At 41.9% G+C, this 26556-nt stretch overlaps 2 protein-coding genes across 2 annotated transcripts; both read right to left on the reverse strand.

Annotated features, from left to right (window-relative positions):
* Positions 1-274: 274 nt before the first annotated feature.
* tmem255b (transmembrane protein 255B) lies at positions 275-19412 on the reverse strand. The gene is made up of 9 exons (XM_084540745.1): positions 19060-19412; positions 18333-18475; positions 18200-18262; positions 9019-9108; positions 8091-8171; positions 4509-4594; positions 2696-2855; positions 2039-2185; positions 275-690 (listed from the first exon to the last, which is right to left on the reverse strand). Exons 1-9 carry the CDS (start codon positions 19121-19123, stop codon positions 454-456), a joined length of 1071 nt encoding a protein of 356 aa, XP_084396871.1. The 5' UTR covers positions 19124-19412; the 3' UTR covers positions 275-453.
* A 1167-nt stretch (positions 19413-20579) lies between these two features.
* grk1a (G protein-coupled receptor kinase 1 a) lies at positions 20580-25993 on the reverse strand (the record flags this gene model as incomplete). Its single annotated transcript, XM_084542014.1, has 7 exons — positions 25062-25993; positions 24076-24203; positions 23752-23909; positions 22825-22908; positions 22282-22406; positions 21528-21729; positions 20580-20872 (listed from the first exon to the last, which is right to left on the reverse strand). The coding sequence occupies exons 1-7, from the start codon at positions 25761-25763 to the stop codon at positions 20580-20582; spliced, it is 1692 nt and encodes a 563-aa protein (XP_084398140.1). The 5' UTR covers positions 25764-25993.
* Between the last annotated feature and the right edge of the window lie 563 nt (positions 25994-26556).

A 26556-nucleotide genomic window follows, 5' to 3' on the forward strand; every position in this document is an offset into this window, starting at 1 on the left:
ATCACTGTCGAGTGTACAACAATACACTTATTATATATATATTTATATATATATATGGAATACATCAGCATCCAAAGGCCAGCTTTAGGTTTAAAGGAAGTCTGTGACATTTTAGGGGAAAATGTGCTTATTCACTTCAATTTTTTAAAACTTTCTACAGGTTAGTTTTCCCTGCTTCCACTCTTTATGCTAAGCTAAGCTAACCAGCTGCTGGCTGTAGCAAACTCTTGACAAGGAAGTGAATAAGCATATTCCTTTAAATAAATACGCAGGAAATAACTTACTCATGTCTACATAAATCACACGACTTAAATCTAAATATGTGTCTATCGCCTGTTTGGATCAGTGTAGGATTTAAATCAGTAGATGTGAAAGCTCTCATTTAGTGTTTTTCCTCTCTACAAGGTCATCTATGAAATGTCTTGTGCTACTGTCGGACGTCGGTCTGAGGGCTCAACAGGCGTAAGGTGGAGGTTTCTCAAAGGGGCCGTAGGCAGAGCCGTAGAGGACGGGAGCGTTGGGGGTCAGCATGTAGCCTCCTGGGTCCTGGGCGGCTCCCTGAGGCTGCGGCTGGGTGGGAACCTGAGACGGCTGCTGGTTCTGGTTCTCCTCAGACGGGCAAGAGTTGGAGGTAGGGCCTCCTTCGGGGATCATCTGGGGAGTAGCAGGTGCCTGGTAGTTGCTGTTGTGCTGTGGGAGAGGAGGAGAGACGGGGAGTGGCTGGTTGCGTCGGTATGTGGAGATCCGGCCAAAAGTGGCTGAAAGTAATTTATGTGAAGTCTGGTTTTCATTTTCTTCTTTTTCTCTGTGTTGTTTGGTTCTCGGGTAACAGGCACAGAAATATCAGCAAAGCTCTTTAATAATCGGTCTGTGAGACGGATTTTAAGAAAAGGTTTAAATAAAACTACAGCCCCTCTCACAGTTTACTTCATGTTCGTAAAGCGTCAATCAGACATTCCTGGTTTCAACATGTTCTTGGAGGATCATCCTCACATAAAAACAGCTTCTGTGTAAAAAGAAACAAGACCAGAAAAGGCCATAGAAGAATGCTAGCAGGTATGTTAAGGGTGTTAGCATGCTAATTAGCAATAAACACAAAAGTACAGCTGATGCTAATGGGGATGTAATGAAAACCTCATTGGCATCTTAGTCAAACTATTATGTCTCTTTTTCTTTCACTCACTTTAAAACAGCTGGTAACAGTAGTACCAGTAGTACTGGTGATACTTCTAATGCTAGCTTTCAAAGAAAAAGTTTAACGTATTTGGGAGGTTTGCTTTCTTGACGAGGGATGAGAAGATGAAGCTAGTGTTACAAAAAGCTAACTTAGCTTAGCACAAAGAGTGGTAAAGCTGGGAAACGTGTTGCCTGGCTTTGCCCGTAAAAGTGTCATGAGGTCAGCCTCTTTGTTTAGGGTGTTAGCATGCTAATTAGCAATAAACTCAAAAGTACGGCTGATGCTCATGGGGGTGTCAGTGGTTTTAACAGAGAAAAACAAACATCTGCGCAAGTAGAGGTCGCTGAACTCAGTCAGTGTAGGTTAAAAAATAAAAGAATATAATAAACATAAAGAATATAATAAGTAAAACACCATTCCCTGTGAGAATCCGAGCAGGTATGTTTAGGGTGTTAGCTTGCTAATTAGCAATAAACTCAAAGGTAGAGCTGATGTTAACGGGGATGTCATTGGTTTTTAAAAGATAAAAGATGAAGGAAATTATTAGCATTAATGTTTTTTACAGTCAATGCCAAGTCCTAAAATAATTTGCAGTATTGCACCTCATCAGTGCAATACTCTGGCCAAGTGTTTTCATGTGGAAGTGCCGGATAAAATACACTAGAAAGCCAGGTGAGCTCTTTTTGTGTAAGATGTTTTGTCTTTGCATACTAGGAAAACAACAGCAAATGTTTCTATAATAAAAATAATAATAACAGTGGGTCTGTTTCAATAAGATGTGACAGCAGAAACAAAAACCACAGGCCTGAAACTGAGGCATGAAGTTAAGCCATCATTTACGTTTTGGTCCGAGTGCTTTACCTGCATGGGGATGGGGTAGTTGGGGTAGGCGGGCAGAGTCTGCCCCGAAGGACAGAAGCCGGCGTAGGTGACCATGTGCTGGGTCGGGTTGTACAGGATGTGAGGCGGTGGCGCCGGACTGGGAGCCAGCTGAGGAGTGGGCTTCTGCTGCAGGAAACATGAAAACGTTTGAGATAAAACGAGGCAATGAAGCGTGATTGCTGCCTAATGTGCTGTAGGAGCTAAAGCCACAAAGTTAAAAAAACAAGATTAAAGGTGTAGCCTTGTCTATGCATGAGAAACTGAACTTTAGAGGCAGTGAAATAAAGTCTGTGTTTGTATCTTTGATCAGATTCCTTCAGTGATAAACTGTTTGAAAGCTTTGAAGCAAGTTCTTCTGAGAGACGCTGTAAGCTGCCATTAAAATAATGTGCTAACAGTCGACTTGAGCTTTATAAACAGATGTTGGGGAGTTTACGTTGTTCAAAGCCTCACTCTGTATTTGGCCTGTGGGCAATAAGGTAACAAGTGTAATAAAAAGCCCTCAGTGCTGCCTGAACATCTGTGTCAGCCGTGTGATAATACAGGATTTCATTTTTGCTCAGGGCCAACTTTACATTTTATATTTCTTTAAAGAGCCTATTTATTTATTTATTTATTTATTTGGTAACTGCTCACCATGTCCTTGAATGCTCCCAGCATGGCGGCCGTGATGATGCCCAGGAACAGGCCGACCACGTTGAGCACCACCGAAGCCCAGAGCAGACGGTGCAGGTGGATCACGTCCCAGCAGCTGCTGACCCCGGTGAACTCATAGTACTGGGTGTGGTAGTCCGTGCTGGAGGAGGAAGAGGGCAGGTGTCAGAACAGCTGTGAACTCGTACGGGGTAGAACAGGGGGTGTCAAACATATGGCCTGCGGGGAGGATCGAATTTAGTCCTAATTTTTCAGCCAAAACATTATGACAACCTCTGGGCTCCACTAGACGTCTGAAAGTGTGCTGTGGTATCTGGTTAGCAGCAGATCCATTACGTCCTGCAAGCTGGTCGAGGTGGGGCCTCCGTGGATTAGACTTGTTTGTCTACAACATCCCACTTATACCAAATTGGGTTGAGATTGTGGGAATTTGGAGGCCAAGTCAACGCTCTGAACTCATCTATCTCAAACTACTCCTGCACCATTTTAGCTTTGTGGCAGGTCCGCTGTTAAAGGCCACTAAATGATCTTGTCTACTCAACGTACTTTACAGCTGGAGTGACGTATCTGCCTATCTTTTGGCACGTGGTCCATGTACCTGGGATCAAACCGCTACTGAGCCACAGCCGCCCCTGTGAATGATCCGTACATATCGGTAACATCTACATGAACGGCGGGACACGAGATCCTTCCCTCCCCACGTTCAGCAGTCAGTGAGCCTGTGATGTCCTTGTCCCCGGTTCGCTGCTTCTCTTTCCTTGGTCTTTTGATAGTGGAGTGGAGACACCGCACATGATCCACAGTTTTTGAGATAACTCTCATTCCGGCCGTCTGGACAATTTTTTTGTCCTGCTTCTGCCTCATATGTCCCACACACTGACGTGCCGTTATTCGCTTCACCTGTCATCTGTCGGCCATAATGTTATGGCTGATACGTGTATATATTTAAAGCCCTTTTCAACAGCTTGACAGTTTGAATTGGCAGGAAACGCACAAGGTGTAATTCATTCACCTCTAACGGCTCAGTTGTTTTGCTGCTTTGAAATGTCGTAAAAATTCCTTCTGTTCCTTCATCTCCTACTTTCCACCGTTTATCGCATGTGGTTTTTATTTCTAACCTTTCAGCAAGTGAGCGGCGCTAAGAACCGCACCGTCCATCACTCACTTCATAAGCGGACGGCCTTTGATCAGATCACAGCGGAGTAGTAATGGAAGAGTTTGTGGACGAGTCAGAAGTTGAAATAGTCTAAATGATCCCTGTCGGCGTCTCTTAAGAGTGATTTTTCAAACAGTAGTGCCAGACTAAGCCCCTGCTCTACTGTATTTGTGCATAATAAGAACAGCATAACAGAGAAAAATAGACGAAGGCAAATAACTAGTGTGCTGAAATGAACCGGGAGCAGTTTATGTTGTTGCTTGGAAAGTGATGTTAAAGCACGAAATGGGTCAAATATGTTTGATTCTCAAAAGAGTTTACGGACAGCTCTAAGGTCGGCAGAGAAAGAGGAAAGGAAAGATTTTAATGCAAGAAAGAGTCAAAATGATCCATTTCAAAGTAGTGCCTGTTCTCTTTTGGCAGCTGATTCTCATATTTAGGATGCTGTTTTCAAACAAAGCTGCTGCCCTACTGTATTTTTGCCCAATATAACAGACAAAAATATGAACTGGAAACAGCTTTTGTGGTTGCCTGGAAAGTAGGAAATGTAAAATATGATGTAATGGACACAGAAACTGAAAGAAATGAGTCAAACTAAAACCGACACACATCATAAGTGCAGTGTTCAGTGTTATTCACCTCTCACAGTTGTACAGGTAGCAGCAGTAGCAGGTGTTGCTCCTCAGCTTCAGCTTGCAGGCCTTGTCGAATGAACGGCACGTCACCTGCAGGGTCGGATAGGGTTGAACAGTTTTAAAGAGGGTCCTGGAAACTGATGCAGCACAACGAGGAAATACATGAAACTGCCAGCACATGATTTCCTGTTACAGGCACTGATGTTTGCTTGTAATTTGGTTTAATGCAAATAGAATAATAAAACAGGGGCGGCACAGTGGCGTGGTGGTTAGCGCTGATGCCGCACAGCAGTAAGGTTCAGAAAGACTTGGTTCCTTTCTGTGTGGAGTTTGCATGTTCTCCCTGTGTCTGCGTGGGTTCTCTCCAGGTTCTCCAGCTTCCTCCCACCGTCCAAAGACATGCTGGTTAGGTTCATTGGTGAATCTAAATTGGCCGTAGGTGTGAATGGCTGTCTGTCTCTCTGTGTTAGCCCTGTGATAGACTGGAGACCTGTCCACGGTGTACCCCAACCTCTCGCCCAACGACCCTCCAGAGGACAAGCAGTTACAGAAAATGAATGAATGAAAAAAAATAAAACATTGATGCAGTAACACTGTGTGGCCACTAGATGTCACTGACATTTCTGAAAAATTCCTGTTAGCAGCAAAATCCTGCAAGGACACAGATTATAGTCACATACATAATAGTTTAAAGTGGAATATTTACACATACACTCACTTGCCAGTTCATTAGGTACACTAGTGAAAACAAATGCATTTCTCAGTGAAAGTGTTAGTATTCAGTGTTAGTTTAAAATAACCAGAGTTGTATCCCACTGAGTTCTACAAGGTGTTCTGGCCCCAGCTTTCCCCTTTGCTATTAGAAATGTATAATGAATCATTTAAAAATGACTCTCAATCAGGCATCTATTTCTCTAATTCTGAAAAAAGACAAGGACCCCTTAGCCTGTGCCTCTTTTCGCCCTATAAGTTTACTAAATGTTGATTTTAAAATACTGTCTAAGCTTCTGGCCCTTCGTCTAGACTCTATTCTCCCAACTATCATCTCACCAGACCAAACAGGGTTTATATGCAATAGACACTCTTTCTCCAACCTTAGACAGGTATTTAATACCATTTACAATCCCTCCATCTCTCACACGGAAGAAGCTTTAATATCCATGGATGCTGAGAAAGCTTTTGGAAAATTTGGGTTTGGGGAGAAATATATATCCTGGATTAAATTGCTTTACTCCTCCCCACAAGCCTCAGTTAGAACCAATAACATTCAATCTGGGTACTTTCATCTCCATCGCTCTACGAGACAAGGTTGTCCTCTAAGTCCTCCTCTTTTCGCAATTGCCATTGAACCCCTTGCTGTGGCACTTCGTTGTGACCCTGATATCTCTGGTATACACAGAGACGGTATTGAATTAAAAGTTTCTCTGTACGCTGATGATTTACTCCTCTTTCTTTCCAACCTCTCTGTTTCTATACCTGCCGCCCTGGTCTGTCTTCAGTCCTTTAGTCAAATATCTGGCTATAAATTAAATCTTACTAAGAGCGAGATATTCCCTGTTAATACAGCTGCTCAGACATTCCCTTTACACAACCTGCCTTTAAAAGTAGCCCATCACAACTTTAAATATCTTGGAATTCATGTCACTCACAAATTCAAAGACCTTTTCAAGGCAAATTTTGCTCCCTTGCTATCTAAAACTCAAGAGGACTTTGAACATTGGTCTCTTCTCAATTTGTCTTTGGCCGGTCGTGTCAATTCTGTGAAGATGACTACGCTCCCACGTTTTTCATATCTGTTTCAATCTGTCCCCATTTTCCTCCCTCAGTCTTTTTTCCCGTAAACTGGACAGTCTAATTTTAGAATTCATTTGGAATAAAAAGGTCCCTAGGTTGCGTAAACAACATTTACAGAAACCCAAACCACTTGGGGGGGTTGGCTCTTCCAAATATGACATTCTATTACTGGGCTGCTAATATTAGAATTCTAAAGTTTTGGCTCCAATATGAAACTTTAGATCCCGCGCCCACTTGGGTAACTATGGAGGCATTTTCTACTAAACCAGTTTCATTGAAAGGCTTTGGTGCATTCTTCTACTTTATCCTCCACTTCTCCGTACAGTAAGAATGTGCTTGTGAGAACTTCTCTTAGAATTTGGGCTCAATTCAAACGCTGTTTTGGTTTTCAATCTTTCTCCATCCAAGCTCCAATAGCCAATAATCATACTTTCCCTCCATCACTTGTAGACAATGCTTTTTTAATTTGGTCCAATCAAGGCATAGTATCATTTCAGGATTTATACATTAACAACACCTTTGCGTCCTTCCAACAGCTCTCTGAGCAGTTCTCACTCCCTAAACATCACTTTTTTAGATACCTGCAAGTTCGTAGTTTTGCTCGCACAGCCTTCCCAGATTTCCCCAATTTGCCCAATGAGTCACCTCTTGATAGGTTTTTCAAATCTAGTTACTCACTGAAAGGGTTAATTTCAGATATTTATAATCAAATTCTCTCTCTTCATCCAGATCCACTGGATAACATAAGGGCCTCGTGGCAAGAGGATTTGGGGGAGGAGTTATCTGAGGTTGTGTGGGACGAAATTCTTAGTCGTGTGCATAAATCTTCAATATGTGCGCGCCATGGCCTTATTCAGTGCAAAATTCTGCACCGTACGTATTACACTAAAGAGAGGCTGGCTAAGATCTCCAAAGATATATCTCCAGAATGCGATAGATGCAAGCAAACCCCAGCCAATTTAATTCATATGTTATGGCTCTGCCCATCTCTGTGTAACTACTGGACGGACATTTTTAAAACTATTTCAGACATAGTTGAAGAGAGGATTGAGCCGAATGCTCTCACTGCATTGTTCGGTGTCTCCTCCTTTGTACCTTCACTATCACAATCTAATAGAGATGTTATTGCCTTTGTCACCTTATTAGCAAGAAGACTAATTTTAACTAAATGGAAGTTAAGAACCCCCCCCCCTTGTCATGCACGCTGGTTGGCGGATGTTCTTTATTTCCTTCAATTGGAAAAAATCAGACTTTCTACAAGGAGTTCTTCTCAAAAATTTTGGAAGGTATGGGGCCCATTTTTTCTTTATTTTGAGAATACTAGTTTCTCACATATTCCTGACTAGGACTAGACTGGCCTTAACCTAGCAATATGTCATATGTTATGCTCTGCTGGCTGACTACCTATTGTAAGGTTTTGCTGAATTTGGATAATGTATATGTGTCTGTGTTTTTGTATTTTAATCCTCATTACTGACTGTGGGGGGGTTGTTGTGTTTTGGTTTGATTTGATTTATTGTTTTTTTGTTTATTTCTTTTTTTATTTTGGGGGATGTGGTTTTTGGTACAGATTAGTTGCATCGTGTTGTACTGACACGTTTTACTCCGTCGGCTAGGCTTCAGTGTTTAATTCAATCCAAACTTCCAAACTACATCCTCCAAAGTGATCATCATCATCATCCATCTGAATTATTTCAACATAAACTGAACATTATAAAAAGTCCTGAAGCTAAGGTTTAGTACAGCATGTTATCATTGTCACTAGTGCGCCTAATGTGTGTATTTGCATCACCTCAGTGTAGTAGCTGTCATAGGAGTAGCCTGCTCCACTGGAGTAAAAGTCACACATGTCCTCCTCCAAAGGCCGTATGTCCTGAAAAACAAGAGGAGATTTGTAAAATCAGTAAAAGTGGAAATAAGCTGGGACCAGCATTTAAATATTTCTTTGTAACTCCCCCTGACTTCATGTTTTTCTCTCATGCGTTCTATAAATTTGTGTGAATTTGAATTCTGGCTTGGTGTCATTCCATCCATCCTTTTCCTCCTCCTCTGCAGCAGCGAGTGAAGGTTTACAACGTGTATCTGCTCAGACCTGTCCCCCTGCACAGGACCACAAAACCCACCGCGTTCAGCCTCGCTGGACTTAATGCCGCTCGGAAGCTAATGAAATAATTTTCACTGTCCCGAAGCTCGAATGTGCAATCAATACGACTTTAACTGCCCCGAGAGCACGTCATAAATACATCTGCACGGGTCTGATAGCTCTGTTGATCGATACCAGAGACTCTATTCAGCATTTAAACGTTCATTAGGAATCTGAGGTGTGCACCGATGGCCCTTATTTGACCTTTTCCCTTAAATTCATGTTTACTTTTTAAATAAAATCAGATATGTGGACAAGTTCGACACATCTAGTTTGAGTTTATCCTCCCTGAAGGCCACCGGTTTTTATTAGTTTGCATCAGATTTTTAGGATGCAGTTTCCTCAGGTGACCCGGAAGTCATGTGCTGGTGGAGCACAGAGATCGGTCGATCGGGTTCGCCTGCGTCGACGCGAGTCTGTGCGAGTCTTCACCTGCATGTCAGTAGGAAAAACCTGCTCAGTAACCTCGGTGTCGGTTATTAAATGTTGGTCTGCGAACGTTTATTTGGACAACACGAGACTGTTACGTGTGTCTGTCTTTTTCAGCGCTGGGCGTGTAAAAACATGTGACACTCACAATGAACTCTGAAGCGATGATCCCATCCACAATGGCACAGAAGAAAGACGCGATGACTCCGATACTGATGAAGATTATCGCTGCCACGAGCTAGAAGAAAAAAAACATGAGAAATGGTACGTATTAAAGTAAAGTTGTGTGTTTTATGGATTAAAAAATATTAATAAAATGAACTGGGGTGATGTTTCTACTGATGTTTTCCTTGATTTTTATTAATTCATATGCAGGAATCTGATTTCCACAGAGATTTTACAACTCTGTGAGTAATCTCTGTGTCTCTGCTGGTGTTTGTCCCGGGTTGATCAGTCGTCTGCACCGTCTGGGCTGCAGGACGATAAAGGAAATGTACGGTTTCTTGTTCTCGCCGTGCCAACGTAGAGTCGCTTTGTGGCTGATTTACAGGCAAAGAATCAACGCACGGCCCAGAAGGACGGCCTTTTGTACAAGGCAAGGTCAATGTAATTCCCCCAGTCTGACACACACACACACACACACACACACACACACACACAAACGTATTTTTCAAACAAGCCGACCGACGTGCTTCTCGTCGAAGGTTTCTACTGTAACGGACGGTAATTTTCTGATATCACGCCCACACAGAGCCGAGAGCAGACCCAGCTGGCTGATCACAGATGTCAGATCATAAACTTTATCACTGAGCATCTGTCAGTTCAATCAGTTCAATCGCTCCTCCAGGACCGAACCTCCTGCTCAGTAACACCAGGCGACACTAGCAGCAGTTTGTCACCGAAATAGTGAGAACAAGAAAAATGAAACGGCAGTGAAACTTTTATTTTTTATACACGAGTGGTGTAAAATCTGATTCGTAAAACTTTCTTTTCTTTGCTCCTTCTTCTTCTTCTTTATCTTACACATAACTCTTCTGGGGCTCAAATGTCCACTATCGTCTAAGTTTAGAGGACAGGAAAGAAGTCAAAAGTAGATTTTCTCATATTAGTTTTGCATAAAATTATACGCAGCCAAAGCTAGAAGAATTTTCAACTTGTCAAAAGTTGAAAGGACGTTTCCATTTTGCTGCAGTGTTAAAGTTATTGGTGACCTGCTCCTCTGCACCTCCACTGGCCTTGCAGTGGCAAGTGGCAAGTGACTCTGGCTGGTGCATGGGCTTAATTACCCCAGTCAGCCCCACCTGAGGAGGCGCAGATAAAGACGTGCCAATAGAGGCCTGCAGGAAGACACAGTGTAATGTAATTTATACAAACAAATCTGAAAAAAACCCAAAACAAAACAAGAAATATAAATTAAAGTTGCTTTGTTTCAAATGAGGCCGACTGGCGAGACGTGAGCAGAACGAATCACGAATGAATCGCTGGAAACCTGCACACTTTTTCTGGTCGAGTGGAGCTGTGATGATAATTATGTGAAAGTAAAATATGCAACAGGTGCAGATGAGTCTTGTCTGTAAAGGTTCTCAGTCATCCAGGTCATGGTGTATCCAAAAAAATGGATTTGTTTTCTTGAAGACGTTTTTAACACTTTTGACATTTGTCCCCGAAGGTTTTCCAGCTTCATTCACACCTTGAGTCTGGTGTTTCCGGTTGTATATGGGTTGTTAGAGGAGCTCTCATTAATCTGCACAGATTCCTCTAATATTCCTCTAGTATTGCATCATTACAGACCCAAGTCATGACACACAGAGACAGTTGCTTTAGCAGAGGTTGTTATGATTCTGCATTTTGATTTGAGCTTCGTTCATGTTTCATGTTTTTGAGTTTCCTGTCTTGCCTTCTTCCTGTCCTGTGATTTCCCACCTGTGTAATTGTCTGCCCCGCCCTGATTGTTTTCACCTGTGTCTCCTCTGCCCTTGCGTATATATAGTCCTGCCTTTCCCTTCATCCTCTGTCGTGTCATACTGTTTTCTACTGTGTTCCCAGTGTTTTCAAGCTGTTATGTTCTTGTCTTTTTTGGGAGGTTTAGATTTTTGTTTTATGGATCTCCTGTCTTATGCAGCGCTTTGTGTTTCCTTTTGTTTAATGAAATTAATGTTTTGCCAACTTCTGCCTCACCGCCTCGTGTCCAGCATTTGGGTCTTACCTCACCTCACCTTGAAAATCCATGACAGAGGTGTCCTCAAGACTAATGGCTGATGTTACAACTTCAACACCAAACATTGACTTTCTATATGAACTGCTCGTATTTGCTTAAATTGTGCTTTGCTGTTTCAAATATCCACACATTTTCAACATAATTGTGATATTTAATGTAATAAATCACGTGTGTCAAATTCATTTTACTTTCGGGGGCCACATACAGCCCAATTTGATCTAAAGCAGGCCAGACCTGCAACATAATAATGCCCTATAAATAACAAGGATGAATCTTTTCCTTTGTTTTAGTGCAAAGAAGAACAAGTGCATTATGCATTATGTGCATTTAATATAATATACTTTTGCAAAACATTTTATGATCAACTTGAAATATCTTAAGAAGAAATTTCAATACATTTCAGTCATCTGCACCTACGCAGACCTTAACGCCGTAGCCTGACGTGCACCTTCCCAGAAATATAACGCAGACCACAAGAGCTGTGATTGGTCCGCTTGGTAGTGGCGTGTTTCCACTTTAGTATTTCCGGCTGCTTCTCCATCTCTGCCATTATCGAATTGATTGTTTTGCAATCAATAAAGATGGAATACATAGAGGAAAGGTTAACTGAGGAGGTTCGGAGATAGATGCAAACATTTGTACGACTCGTGTTCGGCGAAATTTCGGCAAAGGTTTCAATCACCATTGTTGAAAGCGAAGCAGAAAGTGGAAACAAAAATGAACCCGACTGGCAAAAAAGACACAGTACCGACTAGTGTTTGGGCGGTGTTGTTACAAAGCAAGCCAGACTGACAACCGCCCAAGTATAAATGGCCCACACCGGCATAGGCTACTATGTCCCGCAGTACTCTAAATGAGCCTTTAGTGGACGAATTAGGAATAGGCAACAATTTTATTTAAAATTTACAGTTAATATCTTCATTGTAATTTTCGCACTTCATTCATTCATCTTCTGTAACTGCTTGTCCTGTGAAGGGTCACGGGGGGGCTGGAGTCTATCCCAGCTGTCATGGGGCGAGAGGCGGGGTACACCCTGGACAGGTCTCCAGTCCATCGCAGGGCTAACACAGAGAGACAGACAACCATTCACACTCACATGCACACCTACGGCCAATTTAGAGTCACCAATTAACTTAACGAGCATGTCTTAGGACGGTGGGAGGAAGCCGGAGTACATGGGGCTGTGAGGCATCAGTGCTAACCACCTCGCTACTGTGCCGCCCTAATTTTCGCACTTTTCACACAAAATTCATCTGACTGGTCAGATTGCACTGGTTATGATCCACAAGCCGTATGTTTGACATCCCTGTAACAAACATGGCTGTCGTTTTGGTGGCGTAAATGTTTAAAACAAACTGATCAGTTTATTTGATGAGGAAATGTTAATGGTACATTAAAAAATGGGTCGATTTTTAAAATTAATTTTCCACAGCAAAGTGAAATAAGAGCCAGGCAATGGGGAGATAAGCGTTTTTCTGGGTGGGTTTTATCTGCCAGTGGCCCAGACTCTCCACTTCATTACCGGTTTAAATGACCCTGGTTTTATGGCCAGCAAGTGGGAGATGAGGGCAGCGGCAGAGACAATAGAGCCTGACAACTGCATTACTTCACATTACCTTAGCACCAGCTGCCCCGGCACATAAAATATCCAGTCCACCTAAACGCCCAAACCTCCCATGATACAGAAAAATCAAATACCGTAAAGGATTAAAGACGAACTCATGTACTTTAGACAGGTTTCTACTTTCAGGAGTTATGTTGGCAAAGAAACTTTAAAATACAGCAATGCTGAAGAAGTAATTTACTCGAGTACTTTAGTATTTCTATTTTACACTTATTAAAGTGCTCATATTAAAAAATAATAATCCCGAACTAATTTATGGCAACTTGAGAGCAGTGGAATACTTGACATACTCAAAACAGGGATCTGAATGCCTCCTCAACCCCAGCATGCTGTTGTCACACTGTTATAATAAACCAATCTACTTTAGGATCTGAGTATAATACCAATAAAAGAAGTTTCTGAGGAAAAAAAAAGAGATAAAGAGGAAATTTATGGCTTCAGTAAAGATACCTATCAGGCTAGGTAACTGAAGTTGCTGACCGCTGCAAGGTCTCCTTCCCCTGCTCAGTGGTCCAGCGTCCAATCATGACCACACCTGGACACGCTGCTAATAGGAAGAAATGGTTCCACGGCCTGTTGGGTAAAATACAGCCCCTTTCAAGGTTCTGCAAGGTTACCACGAGGACGGCAAAGGCTGCTTGAACGAGGAACACGAGCTACGTGAAGCATTTAGCCATAAAGAAATCTCAAGGAGTATCGGGCGCAGTGGAGCCTGTTATCAGAGAGGCAGAATAAGAGCAGATATACGGGCTGAATGCCACGTATCGCAATCTTTTTAAAAGACAAAATGAACAAAAATCTTTATTCCACAAGTATCAACGACCACAGGGAGAACTGTTCTCTCTGAAACACTGAAACCTAGAGACACCGGATAACTTAACTCTGATCTATGTGGTGGAAAAATGTATTCATCAGTCGATTATAGTGAGCTCCTGTTTCTTTAACCGAGTATAAACAACAACTAATTCAACTTCCCGATCTTAGCCCTGCCCGATGTAAACAACAGCAAGGCTAACAAACTATATTTTATTTCTTTGTCATTCAAATTTTAATGCCCATATGACAGCTGTGGCCGGAGGAGGATTGGTTGGATTTTCTCCATTTGTTCCTACATGACACATGTCCCCATTCTTGTGAACACAATATCTTAGGAAGGCTTTGACCAAGTTTCTTCTAATTTTCCCATCTGGATATGAGTACACACTCTTAATACCATTCAGTGGTTAAAGGGCAAAGGGCTGTAACGTCTTCAAGCACAGAGTCATGCCACCTGCAGAAGTTCTCAGGCGACACTACAATTGTGGGGTGTATCAGGGAAGGGCTGGAGCAGGAGTACAAGAATCTGGTGAACAACTTCGTCTCATGGTGCGGGCCGAACCACCTTCTGATCAGTACAGCTAAAACCAAAGAGATGGTAGTGGACTTCGGGAGGTCCAGGCTCCAACCTGCAGCTCATAACCATCAACGGGGAGTGTGTAGAGGTGGTTCAGACCTATAAGTACCTGGGTCTACGTCTGGATCACAAACTGGACTTGTCAGCTAAAAAGGTCAGCGCCGTCTCTACTTCCTCCGGGGACTAAGGTCGTTTAATATCTGCCAGAAGCTGCCGAACATTTTTCTACCAGACTATCGTTGCCAGAACCCTCTTCTATGCTCTGGTGTGCTGGGGGGTTAGCACTAAGAAGAAGGGCACCTCGCAGCTGGTCCATCTAGTACCGGGGCATAATCAGTTCCCAGCGGTGTGACTCCAACTTTTCACTATAAACATTTTGTGGGCAGGGTAAGTCGGGCTGGATTCTAGGCTGTTAATGCTCCTTGAACTTTGCAACACCGGTCTGTCAGAGCCCTTAAGTTGCTCATTTTGTATTTTATCACTTGTTTGTTATTGTGTTTACTGACTTTGATGTCGCACGTTTTATAGTTTTTGAGTTTATCTGTTTATGTTTTCACTGTGTGCCACTTAGTGCGAAGTGTCATCTGTGTGTGCTGTTTAAAAAGTCCTGTAAAAAGTAATTTAAATTTTTGCTTGTTGCTGCAGCGCATTACACTCTGCCACTCAAAACCGGAAACATTGTTTGGCAGCAGCAGACGATTTTATCGCTTCTCTCACCATTTACAGTTCAAACCCTCCAACTGGGGGATTTTATCAGGTCAGAGGACATAAAGGGTTGAGCTGCCCAGGAAGCGATACAAGCTCCAGAGCTCTCAGGTGTCGGCGGTATTGAAGGCAGGTATTAGTTGTTCTTTAATGAGCGGCCGGATCTCGTGTTACAGCAGCAGCTTCAAATGCTGGACGGAAGACGACACCTGCATGAGAGCCAACGTCGTGTCTCACCAGAGACACCGTAGACCAGCGCCTGTGTGGCAGTGATCACACCGTTAAAGTTTAAAGAGGTGTGAGAGACAGAAGGTAGCTGTCTGTGTCTTTCCTGCTTTCACACGTTTAAAGCCGCGCACACTACACGAGAACTGAAACAATGGGAACAGCGGAACGTCAAAGTTAAAACTTATTAAAAGCATTTTTATATGAAAATGTGCTTTATATCGGACCAAGTCTGATGTATGCACACACAGATGCTGCTTCACTTTGCAGCAACGGGATGGGTATGTTCATAGACCGGATTAGATGCGGTACACTGTAGCATAAAGTAAACTAATCTGACCTGACCAGGTACATGACACCCTGGACGCGGCATGAAAAATTCACAACACACACAGAAACTCAGGTAGCACAGTCATGGTGACGCCCACAGGGAATATACATGGTTTTTAGCTTTTCTAGAGACGTGGCAGCTGCAGAGGACGCTAAAATAATGCCTTCAGAAAATCTGGTTATTTCCTCTACAGCACAAATAAATAATGTGGATATTTTTTTTATTATTATTAATTTTCATATTCTTTGACTCAAGCTGTTAGCTAAACGTTGCCTCTCTTAGCTACTGCTGCTAGATTTTTGTTTTCACAACTCTTAATGCAATTTTGGAAGCAAATAGCTTAAAATAGATAAATTGATATAACAATATTATAATAATATTTGGTTGTTGATATGAAACAGAAGGCGACAAATCATTTCTATACAACAAACATCAGTTTTGGCTGTTGACATGGGAAGGTTTTGTTAGCCACAGCTAAGTCAGCATCGTTAGCTAGCTAAATAATTAGGCTAACATTAGTTTTCCCACATCTAGCAAAACAGGACCAAGCCATAAACCTAATGTTAGCTGACAGTCATTAGGCTAACAAAATGCTCTATTTATTTATTTATTTATTTATTTATTTATTTATAACCGCTGTGTTCAATTATTTTAACAAACTGAGCGTTAGCTAATTAAGCCTTGTTTCTATTAGCTACTGTTGCTATGTGCTAGCTAGCATTTCGTTTTCGCAACTTTTAATTAGTAAACATTTAGAAAGTAACAGCCTCAAAAACATGAATCAATATAACAATATCATTATTGTTGATATAAGACAGTGGTCAACAGAAGAAGATAAATAATTTCTAGCCAAGAGACATTAGTTTGGGCTGTTGACATTAGCAGGTTTTGTTAGCCACATGACTAGCTAAATATTCATGCTAACATTAGCTTAATGAGTCGGTTAAACAAGTTGTATATCAACTATATATCAGCTGTATATCACATCAACTTAGCATTATATGAAAGATATCTTTAAGGATAAAGATTAATTGCTGTGTTTGGCGATCATATTTCTATTATGGGATGTAAATTAATTTAGCAGACAGTCAGAAGGCTAACAAAATGTAATCCAAATTACACATTAGTTTTACTGTTTTGAATTGTTATAATAAATTACCTTATTAGCCTCATTTAAAGTGTTTAAACCTGTCAGTTTTATTTCGGTAATAGCTCTGGTGATGGTCTTTTTGTTGCAGAAATACTGTAGTTTTGTCACTATTCCCTTTATTCTTTTCTTTTTCTGTTATAATTTATTTGGTGGCCAGTTTCTCAGTTTTTACTATAGTATTATCTATTCGTACAGTAGACTGAGAAGATGTAACACATCAGTGGGGGTTTCCCCCCAATACTTAAGTGCAAATTAAGTGCTTTTAACATAATAGGTTAAATTCAGAGGTTCAAAACAAGGAATCTCAATCTGTTGAGGTTTCTGTGTCACTGGTGTCCTCTTCATGTTAATGTGATACTGAGTGTACTACTTAAATAACAGTTCTGGTTGCCACTGGCCTCTAAGTGGCATTGCATTTATCAACCACCTGACCGATTGAAATCGGCATCAAAAGGTACCTTTTCGACCAAGTTAGAACATGGAGAATCTTTTAAAGCCTGCTTTTCTGATAATCAATACAGAACGGTTTTTAGTCTACCTGTAAGTGCCTCTCATCTGGAGTCATCGATGTTGTAATACTTTGAACCCCTTGTTACAGAGAGGCACTTTAATGACATTATACCTGAGCCCTGTCAGCAACTGGCCAATACTAATGCAATTTCCCCACTTGTCACTGAAGTCCAGGGACAAATGGATTCACTTCCCCCCGACCACAAATCCAGTCACGTACGCTGACCCGGGGCACAAAGACCAAGAACACATTACGCCGCCATCAAGTAATTGGATTTGCTTCTGGCTCATAACTGAAATTTCCGGTAAAACAGTTTGGTGAGTTTGCACAGTCTGTAACATAATCCTCTAATTTATACTGCATACACACATATAAATATATATATATATATATGTGTCCTGTTTTCCCGGAACAATGTCTCATTTTTAGAACATATTACAAAGCTCAAAGGACAAGAGAAGTCACCTTGACAGAGAACAGGAGGCTGAGGTGTGAATGTGACATGTGTGCTATAAATTTTTTATTGTAAACGAACTGGTTTTGTTCATCAGCCTTCTTCTCCCGCCCTATTAGCCTAATTCTGTGTTTGTTCCACCTGATGTGTTTCTGTGATGGTGGAACTGAATCTAACCAGCGGACAATGCAGCCACAATCATCTTTATCATTTTTCAAAATGTTGGATTGTATGCATTCGTCTGGGGTAAGGCAGCCCTAAGGAAGGCAGTCACTTCTTATTCCTATTTTCAGTTATAAATCATGAAAATTAAAGCAAATCTAAATATGTCTAAACACTTTATACAATGTAAACATTGCAGAAACACACAGAGGAAACAGATAAATTAATAAATGTCTACATATATGAGTTGTGTGACTTAAACATCCGACAAAGCTTCAGCTCCACCGAAGGCACTTTAACATGTGAATTTATTGATTAAAATTAATAATAAATATAATAAACTATATTTTCTGTCTAGTGCCAAAATTAGGGCCGTAGAGAAGGGCTGACCTTCAGCTAACACGATCCCTCAGATTCATCTTGTGACCACATGTGGGAGTCACAAACTGATATTTTGTGAGGTCTTTTATAAAGTAGTGGGTCAAAATAAAAAATAAGAAAAAACGAAATCATCATCAGTATTTGACTTTGATACAAGACTTTGGCACAGACTCACCATTGGCCTGCGGTTTTCCACCAGGTGGATGCCAACGATGCCCAGGAACGCTCCAAAGCTGAGCTGAAAGAGACAACACCGAGGATCAGATAGTGAATTAGGTGAGAGAAAGGCAAGGGTGACTGTCACTCACGGTGATGCCGGCATAATATCCCGCAACGGGCACGTTGTCGGTGCGAGTGGCCGAGATCAGACCCACGGCCAGCACCACCAGAGCCAGGGCCAGCAGAGACACCGTCACCCACAGAGTTGTTTTCCCGCGACGCAGGTACTGAGCTGAAACAAAGAGACAAGAAGCATCTTTACATTCATGACCACCAAAATCACCCTGATCCTCAACCGTATCAACCCATATCTCACCATAAAATCAAAACAAAAACCTCAAATAAGGAAATTATTTTGTAAAAAAGGTGAGTTCTGTATAACTGTATAAACAAATATCAAATGCACTGAAAGGATCTTTAACAAATTTATGTAGTATTGTACATTGGTGTGGTCATCAACAGCATGCAAAATTTAAAAATTCGACTTTTATTTTGAAATTTGTGTTCAGTAACTCTTTCTTAAGAACATAATGTCAACTATTACATATTTCTAAATAATAAATGGGAGTGAAATGAATATTGTAGAGTAAAATAATTATATTTTCCATCTGTAATGCAGTAGAGTCATAGTATAAAGTACCTTAAAATTTAATTTCTTGAGTAAATGTACTTGCACCTGTAGCTGAGCTAAGTAGTTTTTGCTTTGCAGCCTTTGTACACATATCTTTATAAATAAACACTGAACTAAAGCAGACTACATATAAACATGGATATAATTAATGATGCTGACTTTAAAAGTTCACTCAAGTGTTGTACCTGCTGGATCCACTATTTCCGTGGCTGTTTGCCGAGCTGTGCATGGGGTCTCCGGCTGCTGCATGTTAAGACCCTGAAATAAAAGCTCAGATTGAAGCAGATGAGCCGACGTTGTGTGGTTGGTTTAATGGAGGCAGCTTCTGTTCCTGTTGATTCAAAACAGGGTCCTCATCCTCCAGGGAGTTCAGAGCAGTGAGGTCTTTCTTCTTTATAATCCACACATTCGGTTGATGAACTGGGGCGGCTTGCTGTAAATTTGGGACCACGGCTGACTCTGTGCTCTGAGCTCAGGAGGGTTTTTAACTTTACTTCAAGCCCAGCAGACAGAGAGAGAGAGAGAGAGAGAGAGAGAGAGAGAGAGAGGGGGAGAGAGAGGCCAATCAGCTTCTTGTATTCACCTCAGTGATAAATTATTAAATAACTCAAGTTTAATACAACTCCAGGCTGATTCATATAAAAAGGCTTTATAGAATTTGGCTAAAAACTATAGATTGCATAATAAAACAACTGATCTAGAGAGATTTTGTTGAGTTTTTATATGAACAGACTGCTGTATCCCTGCATGACTGGTCATGATGCTGCAGGGATGATATGTAAGTAATATGAATATGTGACTATAGCGCCCTCCACTGGCTGACACTTGAAAAACAAACCAATCGACTCAGTTTAGTGCCCATGAAACCACCTGGGGGGGTTGTGGAAAGTTGCACATTATTCTGTTTCTGATGCATAGCTCCCTCAACCTGCAAAAACAGGAAAAAACTGTACTACTAAATTAAAAACTACTACTACTAACCCCCAAAGTCTGCACCCGAGAATACGTTTGACTATGGTTGCTGCATGCAACTTTTCAATTAAGGTAAATAACTCATTATTATTTACCAACTGGTTTTTAACACACCCTAAATTAATGATTACCTTCACTCATGTACAGCTGACTCTGTGATGAAGCTTCGCTGTAAGCTTGCAGAGTAAATTGATCTATATTTTACACAACACACTGATTTTAATTGAATTTCTCTTTTATTTAAACTCATAAACATCTCTGCAGAATTACACAAAAGCTTATTTACACCGTTATCAGCTATTTAAACACATCTGAGGCGGTGTGCTCACACTGCAGCAGGATAAAACCAAAAGGGTTGAAAATATACACTTTTTTCTTTCAGTTCATTCAAGAATTCATCAATCATTTCTATAAAAATGTAAGACAGTGACAGAAACCATTACCCGGTGCAAATTAAAAGTGTGCACTACAGAAGAAAACACACACTTTTACTGTAAAAGGCTTTTAAAGCATTTGTCAGGTGTCGACAGATTAAATAACAGAACTGTGAAGCTGTGGCTAGCACTGCAGCATAAAAACTGGAAAAAAGTGCAATAGTATTGGAAACATCTCTTCATATTTAGAGCTGCACTGCTGGTAAAAAAAATAAAATAAATTCCCACCACTAGCCTCTGCCGACCTCTTGTACAGAAAGTGCTCATTTAATTTAATGACAGTTCATTTTAAAATCCTCTCACGACACCGTGCAAGTGGAGGACTTGGGCGGCTGCTCCAGGATGGATTCACGCCGCAGGTCATTGGGCAAAGCGCCGCCGGGGCCCCAGACGTTGAGCTCTCCGTAGATCCCGGTCTCGATCATCTCCTCCTGCCAGGGGATGGAGATGTTCCCCGAGGCGAACTCATCAAAAAACTCCACGTCCTTGTCCTCCAGCTGCACGCCTTTAACCGTGGAGAAGGCCCCGACGTCGTCGATGTCCTTGGCGTAAACTGTCTTGGAGTCTGGCACGAAAGGGGGAGGAAGGATCCCTGAGGAGACGCAACACACGAGGGATGCCCATGTCAGACAAGTTGTTGTTTAGTCGTTTTTCTTACTTTTCCACATTTATCATGACGAGAAAGATCAAATATCATAGTCTGGTGGTAAGAATATCAGTCATTTGAGCAATGTAACATGACTGTGTTGCAGGTTTTAGTCATTAGGAAGGCTTATGAAGGTATTTAATGGACATTTGAATTTATTTAGTGAGGAAGGGAAAAGAATAACTGCAGTTTTGTATACTTTCAACACGCCAAGTCTTCATTAAGATGCTCTACAGAATAGAATATTAGAATATTACACCAAATTCTAAATAAAAAGGATATTATAAAGGATTGTATATCCTAAACACAAAAACAAAAACTCCTTCAACAGATCCGTGCAGGTGTGTTTTGATCAATTTTAGAGGTGAGTCACTGCTCGAAGTAAAAACCGATCAAGTAAATGTCAAAAATTGCAAACCAGGTGAATCCTCATCCATCCATTAGGGCCACATTTAATTTAATAAAGTGTTTCTGAGTTATTTTAATATAATTTTCGGATTATTAAGACTTTTGTTGAGGTGTGAAGGAACAAAAATACTGTGAGTGACCAGGAAGTAAAAAACACCAAAGGAACATATGCGGTGGACGGTTAACAGCCGACCTGCATTCAGCTTCCTCCAGTTGATCTCGCTGAAGAAGGGGTGCGCCCTCAGCTCGTCACATGACCCGTCCTTGAAGCCCATCCTCTTGTCGACCTCTTTGAACAGCAGGCCTTCGCAGATGGACCGGGCGTTCTCACTAAACTTCTCTGGATACGTCACCGGATCGTTCAAAATCCGCTTCTTCACCACCTTGTTCTCCACCTTGAACAAAAAAATTAAACTGATTTAGTTTAGCTGTGTGACTCTGACACTTACTGGCCACTTCAGTAGGTACACCAGTGAAAGCGAATGCATTCTAATGTGACTGCGCCACACCAAATCTCATCTCCATGAAGGTTATGGTATTCGGAGAGAGCTGTTAATTCAACTGTGGTTTGTGGCACCATTGAAATAAATGTGTTTCTATTATTTTGACAAACTTGTGGGATTTACTGAATAACAGAAACACCTTTAAATTCAGTCCAGTTTGACAGCACCACAAACTACATCCTCTGTCTGCACTTGCTGCTGCTGCTGCACTTCTCGTTAGATACTAATTCCTTTTCTTTCCCTTGTACTTAACCATGTGTAATGACAATAAAGTTGAATCTCGATCTCAAGTTGAAGACAAGCAGCATCAGCACTGGGGGGCAAGTTGGCAAGGTAGGGCTCCTAAAATCTGAATTAATTAAAATTCAAGTTTAATCATTACATGCCAGAAAAGAGAAGAAGAGTGGACTGCGAGGACTGAGTGACAAGAGTCAGCAAATCTACCTTCTCTCCTCGGCTCCTGAAGGGCCCCTTGGCAGCCAGAAACTCGTACAGGGTGACCCCCAGAGTGAAATAATCCACGGAGTAGTCGTACTCCTCTCCCTTCAGGAGCTCTGGAGCCATGAAACCTGCAGGCGGTGAAAAAAGTAGAAGAAAGAAGTATGAAACGATTCACAAATAAACGTGCCTAATGAAATACCTTTAACTGCAGTTTATCGTATGTGTTTATAAGAACTGGCAACCTAAAATGTGCTCTATTTAATAACTGCTCAATTGTATAATTTTCTTTTAGTCATTTATTTTACACTGGTCGTAGATGGAGTATATTCAGTGCACGTGCACGGCAGCATGTTTGTTTTACACACGATAAGGTAAATGTCAATTATTACGTACACACTATCTCAATATCTACACTGTAAAACTGTAGGTTTTGTAGTTGTTCTCAAAGATCCTGTTGGAAGATTAATAGTTGAATGTGTGAATGTCATTTGGGGATGATGTTTTAAATGTATTTTATATTATCTACTTATTTTATTTTTTACTGACCTGGAGTCCCGGCGTAGCCCTTGATTTTGAACTGATCGTCAGCCAGCTCCACCGCCAGGCCAAGGTCAGAGATACGAACGTTACCTGCGAGAGCAAACAGAGCTGTTCACGTCACAGATACGAAGGCTGACCTGCAGCTGCGTAAGAACTCAAAGACGTCCTTGTGTTGGGAGTAAAACAAAGCGTGTATTGTATGTGTGGAGTTTGTACTGACGAGGGTTTTGACCTCACGGACGTGTTTTTAAAGTCAAAGGGAGGAGTTTGAATGTCAGTAGAACGGTACAAGCACCAAAATGTGGCCAGTGGATGTACGTTTGATTGCTTTAAGAAATAGTTTGGATTTTTTTTTTTTTTTTTGATCTTACAAAGCAATGAGCAGAACAACACCCGTCTGATATTGGTTAGCTCAGTTCTCCGTTAGCTTGAAAGCTAACATGGGTCTCTTTCTAGGAAGTCACCCATTAAACCAACAAAGTGTCTTTTCTTTACTTTGGTTTTTATACAAATTGAACAAATAAGATATTATGTGGTAATTAATGAGGCTTTAAGGTGCTTGGACAGAGCTAGATTAGCTATTTTTCTCTTCCTGCTAACATTAACTTAGCTAACTGTGTCATGGATCCTGCTTTATTATTTACAAATCTCGTCTAATGCTAAACAATAAAGAAAACTAGATTTGCTAACTAACTAAATGTCCAACTATTGCCCCATATAGCTTTATGATTTATGAGACTAAGATTTATGTCTTTTTTTTCTTGACTATTGAGACATTAATGACTCTGGTTGGTTGTAGCCCATCAGGAGGTCGAACAGTAGACATAGCTATAGCTCTCTAGCTCTCTAGCTCTAAATAGAGACATGGATCATAAGTCTCTGTGCTAAAGAACAACATCTATATCTTTTTTTTGTGTTTTGCAAGTGTGTGACCTTGGTTATCCAGCAGAACGTTTTCAGGTTTGAGGTCTCTGTAGATGATCCTCTTCTGGTGGAGGTGCTCCATGCCCTGGATGATCTGAGCAGTGTAGTAGCAGGCCCGCGGCTCATCAAAGCCCGGGTTGTTCTCGTCCACATTATAGATGTGATACCTGGTGACATAAGAGAAACACTGTGAGAGGGTCATCCAAGGAATCCCCGCATATATACACGTCTTTACGCCAGATATATTCAGGTTTCAACGTGTGTAAATTACAGGACGCAGGATCGAAGCACGTGGGACGAAATAGGCAAAAATAAAAGTAACGTTGATCTAACCTCATGTCTCCTCCGTTCATGATGGTCATGACCAGACACAACTCTGTCTTAGACTGGAAGGCGTAAGCCAAAGAGACAATGAATCTGCTGTGAACTCGAGCCAGGATCCTTTTCTCCACCATCGCTCCCTGCAGGCAGGAGAGGACACCAGTGAGTATGTCCACAGGACTGTGGGTTAACATCATCCTGCATGGTTTGCCAAGATCAAATCCCAAGCCAGTGTTTTATTTTGTTCTTTCTGTTAACGGGACGAGACAGGACTAGAATATTGATTTGATGTGATAAGATGTTATTGTAGTGGAATGAATAGTGGACATTCAAAATACATGATCTCTTCGTACGGACCCGACTTTTTTTTTCAAAATGTGTCCTTGTCTTTAGCTTGGATAAGGGGCGTTTGTCTGTCTGATCTCAGGCAGTGGATGGTAGATTACCAAAATTAGCAAGCTGCCACAAGCCCTGCTGCTACAAATTAGGTAGATGAATACGGCATTTGAAAGTGCATCATCCTGATATTTGTGCAGACTCCATCATGGATTAGCCATAAATGTAGTTCCTGGAATGCTACCTTTACGTCTGAGATCCATCTCTGGAAATGGGTGATGATTTGTACTAAGACTGCTGTGTCATTACAGCCTGTTACCTGCATTCAAATTATATTTCTGAATATTTTTTCAATCAAGAAGCGTCTGCAAAGTGCCATTTCTCTCGCCGATGTTTTCAGCCTTTTGTCGTTTCTGTTTTGGAGACCGAGAAGACGACTGAGAAATCCACTTCGGACTTGGTCAACACTTATAAAACTGACAGGACTTACACTTTGTAAGGAGATCAAAATGTACTAATCTTATAAGCCAAAAGTGCCTAACGCCGTGTTGTTAAGACAGGATTAGGAAGATGTACATAAATGTCATGCACAACAAGAGACAAATTAGATAGAAACTTGTGTGGTTAGATCCATCCTCTAATCAGACAGTTTGACTTGTTACCTCAAAGCCTTTCCTCTTCTTCAGCCTCTTCTTGTTGAGCTTTTTGCAGGCGTACAGTTTCCCTGTGGCCTTTGTCTGACACGCGGACACTTCCCCAAAACCCCCTTTCCCCAACACACGAAATTCCAAGAACCAATCCTCCCCCATGGGCTGCATCTCCAGCCACTTCCACTGCAGGAACCTCTTCAGATACATACTCTCCAGGAAGAAAGTGTAGGGCACCTCCTTGAGGAAGTCCATCACGTTGTCCAGGGTCTCATTGAAGAGATCGTCCCCGGCCTCTTGGTGTTTCTCTTTCACCTTCGTGATGCCATTTTCCGGCAGAAAGGGGCAGTAATACTTGGTGTCGGGCTCCATGTACCGTGATAAAATCTTGCTCGCTTTCTTGGCTCTGTCTTCGTCTTCAGCGCTGTTGTACTCTTCAATATCCTTCCACAGGCGGCACGGGCCTTTGTACTCGTTGTTGGAGTCGAGGAACTCCTGGAACAGGCGTTTGCCGATGGGCTGCTCCACACAGACCGTCTGAAAGCCCAGGTCCAACGTCTCCCTGAGGCCCTCGCACACTGTGATGTGAGGCAGCTTCAAGCGGGAGTGGTACTTCTTGTCTCGGTTGGACGCCGGGTTTGCAGTGCCGTCGAAGCTCCCGCGGGCCGAGATGTAGGCCGAGTTGGCCACCACTGTCGTCAGGTCACCGATATCCATGGTGACACGGTGGACAGCAGAAGAGGAGGGAAGCGGAGACGAGTGATGTGGATTTCTTCTTCTTCCTCCGGAGATTCGGAAGCGGAGCTCGCTGTGGACGTCCACGAAAGAGGCTCAGGGACTTCCTCTCAGTGATAATGCTAAACCCGAGAGGCCCACATGCCGACACACATGCAGATCTACCTGACTCATCACCTTTCTCCAAGGGGATTTACCAACGCTGTATCTCTGTAATGCTTTATCCTGTGCTAACCCATGCTTAGGGGATGAGGAGGGAACAGGGAGTGATTCTAAGACTCAGGGAACAAAATAGAGTGAAGGTGTAGTAAGACAAAGGGAGAAGGATGGCATTCATGTCACCAGTGGGCTGAGTTCAGGACAGTACCAGTCTTGTTCTCTTTAGGTCTTACTTTGCTAGTTGACAAAGGGAAAGACAGGACTAGATACACCAACCAGGCAGAACATTATGACCACAGACAGTAGAAGTAAATAACATTGACCATCTTGTGACTATGCAATGTTCTGCTGGGAAACTTTTGGACCTGGCATTCATTGGTGTAGATGTTACGTAGACATGTAGCACCCACCTAGACCAAACCAGGCACCCCCACCCCATAGCAATGACACTCCTTGATGGCAGCAGACATTCCCAGCAGGATGCAGCCTGACACAGACACACACAAAAAAACAGTTTAGGAACAACTAAAAAAAAAAAAAAAAAAACACGAAGAACAGCACAAGGTGTTGACCTGGCCTCCAAATTAACTGGATCCCAAACTGATCAAGTATCTGT

The sequence above is a fragment of the Chelon labrosus genome, assembly GCF_963514085.1.
Source record: "Chelon labrosus genome assembly, chromosome: 3".
Classification (NCBI taxonomy): Eukaryota; Metazoa; Chordata; class Actinopteri; order Mugiliformes; family Mugilidae; genus Chelon; species Chelon labrosus.

Coding starts and splice junctions, on each gene's coding strand:
- tmem255b (XM_084540745.1), bottom strand. CDS start 19,123: ATGCAGCAGCCGGAGACCCCATGCACAGCTCGGCAAACAGCCACGGAA. Junction 2,856..4,508: donor TACCTGTACAACTGTGAGAG/GTGAATAACACT, acceptor TTCCTCCTCCAG/CACGGACTACCACACCCAGT. Junction 2,186..2,695: donor TGGGAGCATTCAAGGACATG/GTGAGCAGTTAC, acceptor TGTTTCCTGCAG/CAGAAGCCCACTCCTCAGCT.